The sequence below is a fragment of the Hydra vulgaris genome, chromosome 05, assembly GCF_038396675.1.
Source record: "Hydra vulgaris chromosome 05, alternate assembly HydraT2T_AEP".
Taxonomy (NCBI): Eukaryota; Metazoa; Cnidaria; class Hydrozoa; order Anthoathecata; family Hydridae; genus Hydra; species Hydra vulgaris.
This window is the reverse complement of record NC_088924.1, coordinates 31949675-31968582: the sequence shown is the minus strand read 5'-3', so window position 1 is coordinate 31968582 and position 18908 is coordinate 31949675. Positions and strand designations below refer to the sequence as shown.

At 25.0% G+C, this 18908-nt stretch overlaps 1 protein-coding gene across 1 annotated transcript in view; it reads left to right on the top strand.

Annotated features, from left to right (window-relative positions):
- The first annotated feature begins 10838 nt into the window (after window positions 1–10838).
- LOC100199875 (RNA-binding protein 41) overlaps window positions 10839–18908 on the top strand; it is a 74382-nt gene continuing 66312 nt past the window's right edge. Inside the window, exon 1 of the mRNA XM_065797914.1 lies at window positions 10839–10978. Coding sequence (XP_065653986.1) covers window positions 10848–10978 — 131 coding nt within the window. The 5' untranslated portion in view covers window positions 10839–10847. The remainder of the gene's footprint in view (window positions 10979–18908) is intronic.

The following is an 18908-nucleotide window of genomic DNA, read 5'->3' as shown; positions in this document are numbered from 1 at the left end:
TATATTTATATATATATATATATATATATATATATATATATATATATATATATATATATATATACACGATTTAACTTTATACTAATTATTAGATCAAATCATAAAATAAATTAATAACTAAATAAAGTTATAATAATTATAACTTACTAATTAAATACTAACTTATAATAATAATCTTGAAATTAAACTTAAAATTAACTTAAAATTTCTCTATATAGCATTGTTATATACACACTTTTGATATATAAATCTCCAACGACCTGTCGCATAGTTTTGAAAGCCTTGTGTGAACTGCACTTCTTGTACAAAATTAATTTAGATACAAGAATAGTCTGGAAGATTTTTAATAAATCTTCCACACTATTTTTAAAAAAAAGTTAAAAATCTGAATAGATTTTTAACTTTTATGTAAAAATCTACTTTCGGCTTGCTGAAAGTGCAAAACAAGCATTAAGGTAATTAAGCTAATATGGAAAGTGGAGATTGGCAAGTGTTTTGGAGTTTGCTCTGACTATTGACTAACACAAGATATAAACTGTCAACAGATTGATTGTGTTATGTAATGAAGATCACAAACTTTTTTAAAAGCATGGCTGTAACTGAAAAATCAGTATTTACAAATTGATTTTTTTTACAAGAAATAGACAAATTCAAAGTCAAGCCTTGACTTTGAATTTGTTTATTTCTGTCAAATCAATCTGTTGACAGTTTATATCTTGTGTTAGTAAATGATCATAGCATAGAAATACAATTGCTTATGTATTATTTTTTTTTACCCAAAAGTGTTGTCCTTTGACTCAAGTCAAGCTTGTTGTCACAGGTTGGTATCCTTATTTTAAAACAAGAATTTGTGCAACTGAAAAAAGTTAGTATTACATCCACTGGAGACTTCAAGATATTTTATTTAATATACATTAATGGGATGAAGAAATACATATGCAATATTGATTGAAAAACTACTGCTTGAAAAACTTTAAAAAGAGAAACCTTTTATATGAAAAATGTTTCCACAGGCTGTGGAAACATTTCAGAGATTATTTCGAAAACATTTGAAATAATCTATGTAATGAAATTATTTCTGAAATGTTTTAAAAGAATTATTTCTGAAATGCTGTTATTAATATAAGTTGAAATAAAAAATTATCAATGTTTTAAGATCTTATGTTTTTGACATCAAAATAAATTAATAATTAACACAGCTTTGTAGAAGTGTTTGGACAAAAATGTTCTGGCAATTAAGTACTAAAGTTTAGTAAAGATACATATAGTTATTAAATTGTTGTTGCTGACATAAAAACTGTTTTTCATTGTACGCTGAATTATATTAAACTCATTCTTAAATTCAAATTCGTACTATCTTTTTATAATAACAAAATTGTAACATATTTCTATTTTTTTGTCAATAAGTCGCCAAGAAAAAACCGAAGCTTAAAATCAAAACAGAAGAAAGTGTAAAGTATGCGCATGCGTAAATTTTCAGCCGCAGAAGCAATTTATAACACAATGTAACAAAAAAAAAAAAAAATTCTGTTTATCAAAGTTTTTTGATGTTTCTTAATTAATTTGAGTATGCTGAGTCTGAATATGACATTGGATTTTTTATTGCATCAATCGTTTGGTCGTAAAAAAAAAAAAATCAATTAAACATATAATTAATATAAATCGTTTTGCATTAGATTCTACTTTAGTCAATATAAAACATTTACTAATTCAAAAGTGTTATGTTATGTTACAAAACTTCATGTTACATCATGTTTCTTACATATATTACATAATGTTACATTATATTGTATTGTAACAGTCTCTCACAATCTCAAAAAACACTAAAAGTGAACAGTAGAACGAGGTTTTCTTTTATGAAGTTTCTCGTCATCGCGTATCAAACACCAGATGTAGTCACCCATCATAGCTGCATCCCATCTGCCCTGGTATCTTTTCTCCATTGCAAGAATATCCTGATGGAAACGTTCCCCGTGCTCTTCACTCACATCACCCAAATTTGGTCTGAAAAATTCCAAGTGTGAATGCAGGTAATGCAGCTTTATTGACATTCTGCATTTCATATCTGCGTACCGTACAATTAAGTTTTCCACTATCTCTTTGTAGTTATCACTCTTATTGTTGCCTAAAAAGCTATGAACAACATGTCTAAATGCAGTCCATGCTTCTTTTTCAACAGCAGACATTTTGTCCTCAAGCTCCTTACATGCCAACATAACTTTAATCTGTGGACCAACGAATATACCTGCTGAAATTTTTGCATCTGACACCTTTGGAAACATCTGCCGAATATGCTGGAATGCTGCACTATCTGGGTTTAATGCTTTGACAAATTGTTTGATAAGACCAAGTTTAATGTGAAGGGGTGGTAGTAAGATCTTTTCAACAGGTATCAGAGATTGATTAATAACATTGTGCAAACCAGGCTGTAAATGTTCTCTCACTGGCCACTCACGTCTTGTGAAGTGCTGGTTTGCAGCCCTGCTATCCCATAAACAAAGAAAACACGAGTACTTTGTGTATCCTCCTTGCAGACCGAGAAGAAATGCTAGCATCTTAAAGTCTCCACATACATCCCACTTGTAACTGTCGTAGTTGATTTTCTCAAGCAACAACTTCACGTTCTTATAGTCTTCCTTTAGATGAACGGAATGAGCTACTGGAATCGAAGGAAATCGGTTTCCGTTATGGAGCAAAACTGCCTTTAGACTTCTTGTTGAGCTGTCAATGAATAATCTCCACTCTTCAGGATTGTGAACAATGCCAATGTCATTGAAAAGACCACGAACGTCATGACAATAGCACAGTGATTCTGATACTACATAAAAGTATGCGAATGTTTCATGTCTTTTTCGGTATTTCGAGGTTCTGCAGCTTGGATCTAATAAATTCCATTCTTTCAAACGTGATGTCAGAAGTTCTGCATTTGATTTAGTGAGACCTAAATCTCGTACTAAGTCATCAAGTTCTTGTTGGATAGGGAAATGAGGTGAATCATTCGGTTCCCTGAAATCACAGTCATCATTGAGTTCATCCGGTGAGTCTACTTCAGAATGATATGCAGCTGCTTCTTCGGATTGAGGTGGAGTAGGAACAGGCAATTCATCACTGTGTGGAACTGGTCCAATAGAAGATGGTGTACTTGGATAAACTAGAGTCAGCCTATCTTTCGGTTTTTTATACTTTGAAATGTCAACAATGCAGAAAAAGCAGTCATCATGATGGTTCGTCGGTTCTCTCCATATTCTCGGAATCGCAAAGGGCATTGACTTTCGGATTCCACGCAGCCATCCTTCCAGAGTTGATCTGCAGCTACCACAACTGTAGTGTGGTGCCCACGATTTGTCCTGATCTCCCATAGCCATGCCAAAATAAGCATGATATGCAGTAAAGAATTTTGTACCACTGACAATCTTATGTTTAGCTTGTGTTGGACTAATATAGTAACCACAAACATAACAGAATGAGTCAGGACAAAGCTTGCAGGATCTACTAGACATATTCACCACTTCATGTAACAGTTGTAATTAGTTAAACTGAAAATAAACACACGAATATAGTTAAAATCAGCATATATATATAATGTTTTAATTGCATTACACATATACGAAAACTCCGAAATATACTTTATGCTTTTTCTCAGGAAATCTTGATGATAGAGAAAAACCAATGGTACCACTGAAATCAGCATACAAAAATTATGTAAGAAACATTAAAAAATTAACATAAACAAAAATGTTGTTACATGGTGTAATCGTTTAGAGAGGCTGAATTTTCAGCCGCAGAAGACGCGAGCATATATATATATATATATATATATATATATATATATATATATATATATATATATATATATATATATATATATATATATATATATATATATATATATATATATATAATTTTCTACCAACAATTCTCTTATTTTAATCTTTCTTATTTTAAATGCTGTGGAAATGGACCATTTAATTACATTTTCTTTCTACTTAGTTGGTCTAAACTATCATGATAATCAATATTCTTTTTTGATCGTAATTTGCAAGATATATAACAAATTGTTGCATTTACATAAATTAATATATACACTTTTACACAAATGATATTTTGTTGTTAAAATAAAAAATAAAATAAATTAATTTAATATAATTAATAAAGATAAATAAGTGATCCTATAAAGAAATATCTTTTATAATTTATTTTTGCTTGTTTTTATTCAGTTCCCATAAAGTTTTTAAAATTAAATTATATAATATTATTATGGAAACGCGATATGCAAATATCTAATAATTATTATTATTTTCATATACCTGTATGCACATTAATATCATGTATGCATTAATATACAATCTTAACAACAGCATAGAATCAAAATTATAATAAAAATAATATAATTTCAATAGTAAAGAAATTAGTTATTGTCAATACTATTTAACAGTTGACAGTGTAGACTATACTTTTATGAATAGTATTAAATTATTAATTAATATTAATAGTCTTAACTATTGAATAGCATTGACAATATTATTTGCATGACAATAATGCATCAGTAGTTGGTACCAGTTAAACCATCAAATCTATTTTCTTTTGCATTTGGGTTTAAAACCCCTGAAACTTGAAGAGTAATTGCCATTAATTAGGTAAATTTATTTCCTAAACCTTTTTCCATTTCCAAAGTCATTTTTTAATATCTGCTTTTTATCTAAAAGAATATATAAACTATAATATAGTGTATATATATTATACATACATAAAATATGACGGAATAATAAAAATAAAATAATGAAAATAAATTAACTATAATAATAAGAATAGTACTATAATAAAAACTATAATAATAATAATAATAACAACTATAATTTATTTAAAAACTTCGGCATATATATAATTCTGACATATATAAAATTCGCTGAATGGTCACACACGAGCAGTGAACAGCCTGAGGCTAACAACTATAATAATAATAATAACAACTATAATAATTATATAAAACTATAACAATAATAATAGTGTTATTATTATTATTGTTATATATATCATTTACAAGCTATATAATTCATTACCTGAAGAAACAAAAAATATAAGAAATAAAAGTTTCAAATCAAGTGAGTTTATCAAAAATAAGTGGACAGATTAAGCGTAGACTTATCAACGATATAGTGTCATGATTAGTTAATGAATTTTAATTTTCAAATAATAATAATAAGTAAACATTAGCATTAAATTGATATCTTAAACAAGATAAGAACAACAACAAAATATACATAGTATATATAATCTGACTTTCCCCCCTAACCAGCTTAACACCCATTGCGGAATTTGTGAAAACAAAATTTAAGTACCAAAACTGCTACACTTAAAATTAACTACACTTAAAGTATCAACTACATAATTTTTTTTTTTAAAATTTGGCAGGTGCATAAAAAATAGATTTAAAAAAATGTCTCAGCATTCCATAGATTCAAATTTCACATTACATCAAGTAAATTTTCAATATCTATAAAGTCAACAAAAAGTAAATCATCCATACATAATTGTAACATAAAAATTTAGATTAACATCTCTTCTTTTCAAAATTAATCTTTGTTGACATACTTTTCTAAAAAGAAACACCACAACAAAAACAGTTTGTCTGACACTACCTCAAAAAAAGTTCAAAAAACGTTGCACAGAATTTTAACACAAAATTTGGTTCTGTAAAATGGAACCAAATTTTGTAATAAAAATAGTGAGTGTATTTGATAAGATGCCTCAGATAAATTGAAGTTGATTTGGGCTAGTAGATGATTAGAATAATGCAAAAGTTAATGAAACAAACAATAAATTTGAAATATTTTATATTTCTTTCCATTTCATTCTTTTTAGAATTAAATCTTTATTATCAGAATTAAGACTTTAATTCTGTAATCTTTGAAATGTGATTCACATTTCAAAACAAAATTTTTGTTGCATTAAACATCAGAAAAGCTTTCTTTGTAATTTTTTTTTAGGAATTCAATGCAAAAAAAAAACAAATTCTTGATGACAGTTAGCAGATTGTTTAAACCTATGCAATCTCTTAGATAAATCTTTATTATAAATCAGTATTATCTTTTTTTCAAAATTGCACCTATACTTTTTCTTATTTAAATTTTTTTAAAGAATTTTTTTTATGCAATTAGTTTTAGGTTTTGGAATATTTTTATTTATGGCTGGTTTTAATTAGCAAAAATTTAATATCATATATATTTAACAATATATTATATATACCACATTTTATGTAAATAAAAATTGTTATTATAGCATCAGGTCTCAAATATTTTTGTAAACAGTAACCAGATATTTTGTATTTTAAAAAACAAATATAACTTGCAGAAGAGGCAGTAAAATTATTTTGCTTTGTTGATCTTTTAACAAAGGATATCTATTCAAAAATGAATAGCTAAGATTTGTTATACTGTGCTTCTAAAATCTACACAGAAAATTATATTAAATTTATTAAAAAACAATCTTTGAAATATAATACAATTAAAACAGTCTGTTTTTATACATAAACAGTATATAATAAGAATAAAATAATACTGTTATTAATAGTGCAATATATATATATATATATATATATATATATATATATATATATATATATATATATATATATATATATATATATATATATATATATATATATGTATATATATATATATATATATATATCAGGGCGAAAAATTTAAAATAGTTAAAAAAATTTTTTAACTTTCTTGCATAGGTAATCGTATTATTGTTCATCATATTTTATATTACAATTTTTATCATAAGATAAATTCAAATAGTAAAAAACTTATTTAAATCGATAGCTTTTAAATGAAAGTTAAATTAAAGTTTCCGAATTTTTAATAACCTTTTATTGAAAAATTGTTTGGATCGCTAATTTACATCAAATATAATGCTACTTTTATTTAAATACTTGATGTAGTTAAGGCGATTTACAAATTATTCGAATTTATTTATTTGAAATTGGCATGGTTTTATAGGCGTATTATGTCCAAACAAAAGCTTTAAATGTTATATTTTTTTTCGCTTCAGGTTTTTTTAATATATGAAGAATTTTTCTCTTTTTTATATAATTTTCTAATCCTTTTTACTACCCCTAATAGTGAATACAAAGAATACCATTTTGGAGCCTTTAGATCACTTTCGCTCATCGGCGTTAACATGAATTTAGATAAAATCTTTTGAAAAAGTGCCTTAATTTACTATAGATCCTAGTTCTAATTGTTTCTGACCTATTAGCTTTATATAGTTGTCAAAATACAATATTTCTATCAATTTTTACAAAAAATACAAGAATTCCGACCAAAAAATAACTTGCAATCAAGAAAAAGCGCCAATAAACGTTAAAAGTTTTTAATCTATGATGTTCGTTTTACCTAAAAATTATATTTATTTAAAATCTTATACGAATTTAGACAAGCGAATTAGGATTTTAAGAAGATTTAGAAAAGAAAAAAATCTACAATCTGGGTTTTTTCGCTTCAAATATTTTTATTTTATGGTACCGCCAAATTTATAATTTTATTTTTCCGTCTTTTCATGATTCACAGACCTGATCATTTAACGGAAATATGTAGTAGTCAACAAAATATCATACAGACGCTATAGTATTTTAAAATTGCCTTAACTACACCGAGTAAGTAACAAAGACATTTAAGGGGCAGATCGATTTTTTTCAATTTACTAATATACATTAAATATCTACGTAAATTTTGAATTTGTAAATTATAAAAAATTAATTATTGTAATTATTGTAAACATTGGTTAATAATTAATAATATTATTTAATTATCTTCTTTTATGTTTTACGCAAATATAACATATATACTACGTTTCATTGCAAGTTTTATTTTTGATTTTCTTTTTGTTTTCGGTTTACTTTCCCAGCTGACTTATTTTACCGAAATTATTAATAAATCTTTTAATATAAAAATGTTATTAACTTATTTTATAATATTTTATATGTTTATTAATATGCAAATTTTATTTGTACCTTCTAACTTAAGATAAAAAGCAAGAATGTAAATAAAGAGTTTTTGAATAACAAAAATAAATTAATAAAATAATTTATTAAATGTGTTGAACAATTTTAACTGGAGAATAACTGATGTCAATTAAAAATTAAAAACATTTTTTTTTCAACTTTTGAATGAATGATCTTGCTTGTTAATGACGACACTTTTTTTTTCACTTTAAAAAATTGATCTTAATTCTTAATTGATTAACTTAATTTATTTTCTTGTTGCGCGTACTAATTGCGTTTTATACTAGTCTAGCGCAATAATTTAAATCTGAGACTGATTTCATTTTTTTTTTACCATGATCTTAAAAAGCTTTGGGAATTTTAAACCAATTAGGAAACCCCGTTATACGCGACGCCATCAGGCTGGCTAACACCCTGTATATATATATATATATATATATATATATATATATATATATATATATATATATATATATATATATATATATATATATATATATATATATATATATATATATATATATATATATATATATATATATATATATATATATATATATATATATATATATATATATATATATATATATATATATATATATATATATATATATATATATATATATATATATATATATATATATATATATATATATATATATATATATATATATATATATATATATATATATATATATATATATATATATATATATATATATATATATATATATATATATATATATATATATATATATATATATATATATATATATATATATATATATATATATATATATATATATATATATATATATATATATATATATATATATATATATATATATATAATATATATATATATATATATATATATATATATATATATATATATATATATATATATATATATATATATATATATATATATATATATATATATATATATATATATATATATATATATATATATATATATAAATTAGTAAAAAACACTTATCTAACTTTTTCTTCTAATTGAAGTTTCACCATTGCTGGATCGTCAGGAAGAGTTACTAAATCTCAAAAAAATTTAATTTACAGAAAAAGTATTTTACAGGAAGTTATAAATTATTATAAAAAAATTTTTTTGATTACTATATTTTTTTGGTTAACGGGAAGTTACAGAAAGTAATTATTAAATAAATTTCTTTGAGAGGTATTTATTTTCGTGCCTACATTTAGAAATTAATTAAGGTTTTTTATTTAATAAATTTTCTTGATTTAAATGAGTAATTATTTCAAATTTTTCTTGCAAACAGAGCATACATTTTTTGGAAATGTTATTTCCAAGGCAGGGCAGATTTTAGAATAGACCATTGTAAATTAAAATTTTTATTTTTTTCTTTTAAATCCCAAATACATTATGACAGCATAGTCTCTTTTGAATATTTTTTGTGTTTAAACAATTGTTTGTGGTTGGCATAACGTTTTTACCTTTCCCCCTCGGTTAAGCCAATATATTGTTTATCAGGGTTATTTTGTGAGGAAACAATGGACTTGTAAATTATGTTTTTCGAAAGGCATTTTCCATTTAGAGGGAAATCTATTTTTTGTTTACAATTACAATAATTTTTTCTTTTATATGTTCATTTTTATTAATTAACGCGTAGTTGTGGTCTTTTATAATTCTTTCTAAATTTTTTGTACAACTATAACTTACTTTAATGGTATTTCTGTTAAAAATCTTATGTAATTTATTAGAGGGAGGAAAATGTTTGTCTACTAATTTTAGAAAAATTTTACCTATATTTGTTGAAACATTTTTGCTGTACGGGGGTTGACCCAAATTATGTTTCTATTTCGATTACGCTTTTTTGCAATTTTCTTTTCAAATTTTAGCTTGAAATTTTGAAAGCCACTTTTTTTAAGGGCATCTTCATAAAGGTATATATATATATATATATATATATATATATATATATATATATATATATATATATATATATATATATATATATATATACACATATATATAAATATATATATATATATATATATATATATATATATATATATATATATATATATATATATATATATATATATATATATATATATATATATATTTATTTATCCTCAAGGCCAAGAAGGCCACTACAGACAAGGAGGCTACTTATTTGTGGTATAACCCTCTCTCAACTCTATAACTCTGAAACACGAACCTTGCTGAACAAGGCCACTGCGCGGAGAAATGAGTTAAGCGTGGTACTACCAGAGAACTGGGATTGAACTCGGAATTTCTCGCTTATGAAGCGAGCGCTCTACCACTACACCACTACCGCATCTTACCTCATGTAGAATCTCGGACAAGTTTATTCAGTTTAACTAAAGTTAACTTATATTTATAAATTATTTATGAACTTTAAATGCCTCCAAAATAATTTTAAATTCTATGAAACGCAAAATATAACTTGAAATTGAAATATAAAATGTAAATATGTGAGTAATATAAATGCTGAACTAAATTTGTTATTTCTGCCTCACTCTACGTCATCACGGTAAAATTTGCCTGGCTTCAATTTTGTATCAATGCTATGGTAGCATTGATATACTGTAATACTGTAACATTGATACATTATATTAGCATTTGTTAAAGATGTTTTAAAGATTAATTTTCAGTTGTATGTACTGAAGGCTCCACTGCTATTTTAATATAATACCACAATGAATCTTAATGCATTGCTAAATCTACATTTATTGATTCTCGAGATGGTATTAAATTTTTCTTTCGTATAATTTTACAACTATATATTTTTATATGAAAATAATATTATATGAAAATTTAGAACATAAAATGAATGCACATGGAAAAAAACGTAGAGCTGGTTTTGGTGAAGCACCAACTGAAAAGTATATGACATTGGTTGATGAGCAAATAAAAAGTTTGGTTAAAAAACAACTTCACACAGATTTATCATTAAAAGAGTAAGTAATAAATATTAAAAATGTAAAAACAGAAACAAACATATATATATATATATATATATATATATATATATATATATATATTATATATATATATATATATATATATATATATTATATATATATTATATATATATATTATATATATTATATATTATATATATATATATATATATATTATATATATATATATATTATATACATATATAATATATATATATATATATATAGATTATATATATATAGATTATATATATATATATTATATATATATTTTTTATATATATATTATATATATATATATAATATATATATATATATATATATATATATATATATATATATATATATATATATATATATATATATATATATATATATATATATATATATATATATATATATATATATATATATATATATAATTTTTACATTATTCACCAAAATTAAAAGTGGTTTCACAACAACACTGTAAAGTGAACTCTTCTTTCCAAGAATTATATATTTTTATATTATTTTAATCAGTGTATATTAATTATTATTAAGAATTTTACATTTGATTTTTTTAAATCTTAATATATCACTGCCGTTTTCATTTTAAGAGTATTCTTTTGAATATATATTTCTTTTTCACTGGTGGGCATTAAAGGGCGGTTTTTAAAGTATGATATATAATATATAATAGTGATTTATGTTCAATTAAAATCTGTACCACAAATATTTAATTCATTCATAGTCATAAATTATGACAAAAAAAAATTAAATTTATGCAGTATATTCACACAAGAAAAAATGTTTGTATCAAAAAAACAAACAGACCGAACATTCTTTTTTATATATTCTCAAAATGAACAACATAGTTAAATAATATAATCTGTTCTGATCATTTATTAGCAATTTTTTGTAAATTCTTCCTTGAGCTAGGATCTATAGTAAATCAAGGCACTTTTTCAGAACTTTTTCAGAACTTTTTCATTAAAATTAAGTTAACACTGTTGAGCAGAATTGATCTAAAGACTCAAAAATGGTGTTCTTTAGATTTACAAAAAGAGTAGTAAATAAGTTTTGAAAATTATATAAAAAAGAGAAAAGTTTCTTCAAACATTTTAAAAACTTGAAGCAAAAATAAATTTAAAACGTCTAAAGTTCTTGTTTGGATATAATACGCTGACAAATCTTTAAAATCGCTAAGAAAGTCTCATTTTTCCAAGAGATATTTTCACAGTTATGCAATTGTGTAGTTACAACCAAGTTATAACAGTGATTTTATTTCAAGTTTCAAACATTAAATAAATTAGAATTTCTTTCTATGCAATTTTTCTATTAGTATTTAATAATAATAAATTTTCAATAATTTTTAGAATTGTAATTAAACTTTAATTTGGCAAACTTTATTTGGAGAATGGGATTTTTTTAACTTTAAATTGGGAATTTTAATTTTATGAGCATTTGGGAATACCACGTTTGACAGAACCCCATAGGGTTAGTTCACACCCTGATATCAACCCTCACAATTAGGGTTATATCAGGATGTGAATGAACTTTTGATCTTTAGCTTGCTATTTTAGTTTATGTGATGAAAACGAAAGAACGAAACGTAAACTTTTTCAGAAAGTTTTGTTTCTTTTCCATATTCTTTTTAACTTATAAAATAATACAAATAACATTAAAATAAATTATTAAAAGTTTTATTAAAATCTGTTTAAAATAACCCATAGTAAATGTAACTTATTTGTTAAAGTAATTTTTTAAATTATACTTAATGATTAAAAAAATATAATACATTTTTAAACTATGTTTAAATATAATAAGTTTTTAATATAAAAAAAAGTAACATTTTTAAAATTAAGTTTACTGTAGTTATCTCTTTTTTAAATATCTTTAATTTAAAAGGCGCTTTAAAATCACTTTAGCATTTATTACCTTATACCTTGAGTGAAAGTTAAATGAACAGATTTGCTAATATTTATATCAAAATTTTAAAATTGAAATAATAGTAAATACATTTATTAAATGGTTATGTTTTTTATTCAAATAGTTATTTGAATACAAGACAGAAAACTTCTTTGTTAATTTAAAAAATATTGCGCGAGCTAATATATGTATATATGCATGTAAATAAATTATGTAATGTAAATATTGATTAAAAATTGTTTAAAGTATTTTAACATTTAATTACTATTTATTTAAAACATCAATAGCTACTAAAATTGAATTTACTAAAAATATAGTTAATAAATGTTTAAAATACTTTGAACAACTTTCAATAGTTATTTACTGATAGCGTGTTATTTGCGAAAAAAATGTTTATGAAAGTCATTAGTAAAATAGTTTTCTTATCATAACTAAAGTAACATTTGTCCTCCGGTAAATTCATATATTCAAAAAATGTCTTTGAATCAACTCCTTATATTAGGATAACTAAACAAGATAAACACAAATGATTAAAATGATGATTGAAAAAATGATGACTGAAAATCGTTGTCACGGCACCGGTTTTAACTAGGGGAGAGATTTTTTCAATGTTTTTTACTCAAAAACATAAAAAAATCACCGATAAATTAAAATTGGTTAGGTTTTAGTAATAGCATTTTAAGTTTTACACTGTTATATTTTTTATCATATCATAATACATAAAAAAAAAACAATCATCAGCAATGGTTGTTTTCTGATATTTATTTTATCAAGCATCCTAAACTTTTCTAGAAAAATTGTTTAAAACAACATTGTATTTGACTAAATTTTCAAAACTCTGTTTTAATTGTGGCTGGATAGCTCAGTTGGTTAGAGCGTCGAATGAAAAGTTAAAACCCGGACTGTTGTACGATACGAGTTCAAATCCTGCCACCGCCAACTCAGCGCTTGAGTAGTACTTAGGTACACAAAAATGTTGGTCAATAATGGACACTACTTTGGATAATGACTATTTGTGGCTGTTCCTATGCTAAGGCAACAATCTCTTCGGATAAGTACATATAGCATGAAAATTTAAATAAAAATAACTGAGTTTAGAAATTTATTAGAAATTGTATCACTTTTTTTATTCGAATGATTTATTATTCTATTAATATTATTTTGTGTTGTGTTTCTTCTTATTTTTATATTTGATAAGTTCCTTTGTTACTTTTTTTCTTTTTGAGTCATTTTTTCTATTTTGAAAAGTGTAAAAATGGCACTAAAATAACTCCAAACAAAAAGAGTAAGTAGTTATAAAAAAAACTCTCAAATCTTTTTGTGTTACATCAAGCGTTGGTCACAGCCGTTTTCAAGTTTTATATTAAGGTGGTTCACCTACAAAAATTTTTTTTTGATAAAAATAAGCTCTACCAAGATAATTTTTTTTAATATAATAAAATAAATATTGAAGAATTGAAAAAAAAAAGTTGAAAGTATTTTGCCTCGATTATCCATACTTTTTTGTACACTTTAGTGTAAAAAAATGAAAATTTCATCACAGGACAACTAAAAATGTTTACATCAGATAGTGCCAAAAATTTACATACTGGTTCTAAACTACCTTATCTCTCAATTGTGCCATGGTTTTTAAAAATACATGCTCCTGTGTGATGATATTTTTTTTTTTTTTAAAGATTGCACTAAATATCAATATTATTGCGTGTTACATTGCATAAAAATAATATTTCCCATTATCAGTATTATAAATCCATGGCATAAATGAATCTCCTAACTATAATGAACAAACTGTGAAAATTTCAAGTCAAAAGCAGGTGTTTAACTAAAATTACAATGTTTTGAACTTCTGGAACATTATAAAAACTAAAAATCAAGTAAATCAAGTTTTAAAATTATTTTTATAGTTTTAGACAATTACAAGTTGAACAAACGCATCAAAAACCCTCAGCTTCATATCCCAGTTGTTCCTTTTGGTTTTCAATATCAAGATACCCTTTTTTTATTGTTCTTAAAGTTTTCCTACGCTCTTAAACAGGTTGACGAGATTTGTGTTCCATACGTGTTATTCGAAGAATATCTTGTTTCTGAGTTTTAGTGGCTGTTACAAAACCATCACATCCAAATTATGATAAAACTTCTCTAATACCATTTCCTCCATCATTAAAATGTAAGACTGCAGAGTATACTGCCATTTCAAAAACCTCTCTGGTAACAAAAACTGATTTTGGACACTTTTGTCACACTAATGAATTAAGACATTCATTAGCATTTTGAGTTTATATACAAGGTATCAGCAGATAAATCAAAGAATATAGGCTTAATTGTATCATGAATCCACTTTGATAGTGATATTTTGTTTTTATAGAAAGAAGTTCCTTTGATTTTATCATATTGCCATTTACACCATGTGTTTTCAGACCATGGGCAAAATGAATGTCTAAAGTTTTGATCCGGAAACTCCGTCGAGTGAAAAAGAACAGCAAAAACTGCTTTCTTCATAGCATAGACATTACTTAAATTTTTTCTTATGGCAAGACCATAATAATTTTGCATACTGTTTATAGCAGACTCAGTCAATTTATTTCTACCATGAATTGGGGTCTTCGTACTTTTATATGACTGTACAATACTGCGCAATTGTGATCCCATTCGCTTTTGAGCATGTCCTACACATTCAAGTTTTTCTGGTGTTATATTGTAAGACTTGTATGGCTGAGAATCAATAACTTCTTTATAAGAACTTAAATCGCCATATCCAAGATATCTATCATAAATGATGTTATAATTTTCAATGGAACGAATGAAAATGTTTATCGCACCAGCACTTTCCATAGAACGAGAAGATTTTAAATGATTGATTGAACAACTATGAGATAGTTTCCAAGTTTTATATTTCAAAGAACCTTTACGACTCTGAAATATAAAACTTACAAGTTTTATATTTCAAAGAACCTCTTAGAAAGTACTTCTACATCAACACATTTGTCTGCAATGATTCCAGACACGTAACCATTTAATGAAACGTATCCTCTCTTTTGCCAAGCACCATCAATTTTAATACATCTTCTTATTGGTTCATTATTAAAGTCTATTTCCTTACAAGCTGCATTTTTCATGGATACAATGGCTACATTTTTATATTCCTTTGCAACTTTTTTAAATTTCTCCATTCCACTGAAACCTTTTCCTATCTCACGAAAAGCAACAACAGCACGTAGGTTTGCTTCAAACACAGTTTTTCCTTGAGACTTATCTGTAGTTGAACACTTCACTGATGTGTATGAAGATTAAAAAGACTCATTCCAATCACAACAAATACAACTAATTTTGAATAAATGACAAAAACCCTTTCGAGATGTTAGGTTATCTGTTAACGTTATTGTACTGTTACACTCAGGGCATTTTAGAAGTGATGCTAGATTCTTTAAATTCCAAAAGTTTACAATACATAAATAATTGTCATTGTTATTAATACTTTTGTTTGTGTCATTGCATTAATATTTTTTTCCAAGCTGAGATGAAACTCAAAGCAACTCAAAGAACAGCTGAAAGCCTTATTTTTAATCTTTAAAAATGTGCTTTTGTTACTTGAAAGCATGACTGAAAATGTTCATAATTTGCATAACAAATAAAGCAAAGTATACATAACATATGCGTTTTAAAAATACATAGTACAAGATTTTGTTTAATAACAAAAAAACTAAAATATATTTTAAACTTTTTTTTCACAATAAGAAAGCTGAATATATTTTTTACAAAAATCATCCAACAGAAAAAACAATTTTTTTTTGAATTTTGTGCCTTTTTTTTATAGGTGAACCACCTTAAGTGTTTTAATACTTTGTGGTTACTTTATATATATATATATATATATATATATATATATATATATATATATATATATATATATATATATATATATATATATATATATATATACATACATACATTTATATATAAAACGGATGATGCGGAAGTTATCGGACAAAATAAAAATGTCAATAACTTATTTATAAATAAAAAAACAAACTACTATTATGTTTTTTTTAAATAAAGCATTTATCTTTTAATAAAAATATATTATTTTTTATATGAAAAAACACCATCTGCAATTGATCTCAATTTTGCTCTGATGCCTTTCATATGCGACTGTCAAAAGTTTAAATCAATTTCTTATAGTTTTAGTTTAATGCGATCAATCAAAACTTGCTCTGTTGAAGCTTGCCAATCTCCCTCGTAAACCTTCTGTGCCAAATGTCCCCAAAAATTTTCAATTGGTCGTGCTTGAGGCACATTTGGGGGATTGGATTCTTTATCAACGTAATAGACATATTAGTCCATCCAATTTAGAGAATCTTTAGAATAATTAGAACTTGCTAAATCTGGCCAAAATAAATAGTCAAAGTCTCCATGATACTTGGGAATAAATGGAAGAAGTCGTTTTTCTAAACATTCATTAATATAGATTGATGAATTGATCGCTACAGCCTTGGAAGTGCGAAACAATGGCTCGGACATACCACGGTCAGATATGGCTATCCACATTAATAATTTTTTTGAAAAATTGCTCTTTTCCTATAAAACGAACACTTTCTGGGCATGTCTTTTTGTTGTTTGTGTAGTATCCAGAATTTCCAGGCATGTTGTCCCCTGCAAAACAAAAGTATTTTTCGTCATTGATGACTAGAAGCGATTTTGTGTTATAGAGTTGGTTAACTAGTTTCCTGCTTCTTTTCTTTGCCTTTATTTGTTGTTCTATAGTGTATTTTGGAGTCTTTTCACGTATTCAATATTTAATATTCATTTTTTTTAACTGACGACCAATTGTCGATTGATTTACACCAAATTTAATACCTATTTTTCTCTGACTGACCCCTTTTCGATTGCTGACAAGTCTCGTTAATTCGACTTTCTTTTCTCTAGTCCAGGATGTCGGACGACCAGGGTGCTTTCTATCAGAAAACGATTGAACAGTTTCAAGTCTTTTTAGGTTATCATATATTGTATTTCGAGCAAATCCTTCCTTTTCAAAATGATTTACGATTTTTTTTTTTATATTAGGTTTATTTACAAAAAATATTTTTAGTCGCTTTCGAAAAGATTCTCGTTCAGCTGCATTTAACCTCATTTTACCACAAAAACTGATTATTATGCTCAAGTAATAATCAGTTTTTGTGATAAAATCAAAGATAAGCCACAAAAACTTATTATTATGCTCAAATAATGAAATTAGGATTTGTTCGATAAATTCCGCATCACCCGTTATATATATATATATATATATATATATATATATATATATATATATATATATATATATATATATATATATATATTTATATATATATATATATATATATATATATATATATATATATATTTATATATATATATATATATATATATATATATATATATATATATATATATATATATATATATATATATATATATATATATATATATAGATTTTCCCCTCAACTTTTGTCAACGGTGTTTCCTCTTCTACATTGTCGAAACTGAATGCAGCTAATTCATCAGTCATGTCTTCATCAGCACTGTCTATTTCATCATCGTCATCAAAAATTTGATTGGTAATCAATGTAACAACATTGATTACCAATCAAATTTTTTTGATTGGTAATCAATGTTGTCATATAGTCAACTGGATCATCATCAACTTGAACCACTCGTCTCTTATTCAAATAATTTTCTTTTGCTCGCTTTTTAATCAGGATTATTTCTTCTTTTGACCAGCTTCAATGGTTTCCTAATATCATAATGCTATCATTTAGAGTGTCGTGATTCATAGATAAACGTTGATCTGATAATATGCTAGTTACTGTGCTAAACATTCGCTCCAAGCTTGAGTTTGATCTGGAAATTGCGAAGATAATCGATGTAACTTTTAATAAATTAAGAAACGTTGACTTTTATACAAGAATGTCGACCTCCAAATTTCTCCTGTCTGGCTGTGTACTATTGCTTCAAAATTGGTTCTTGAATGAATTAAAAA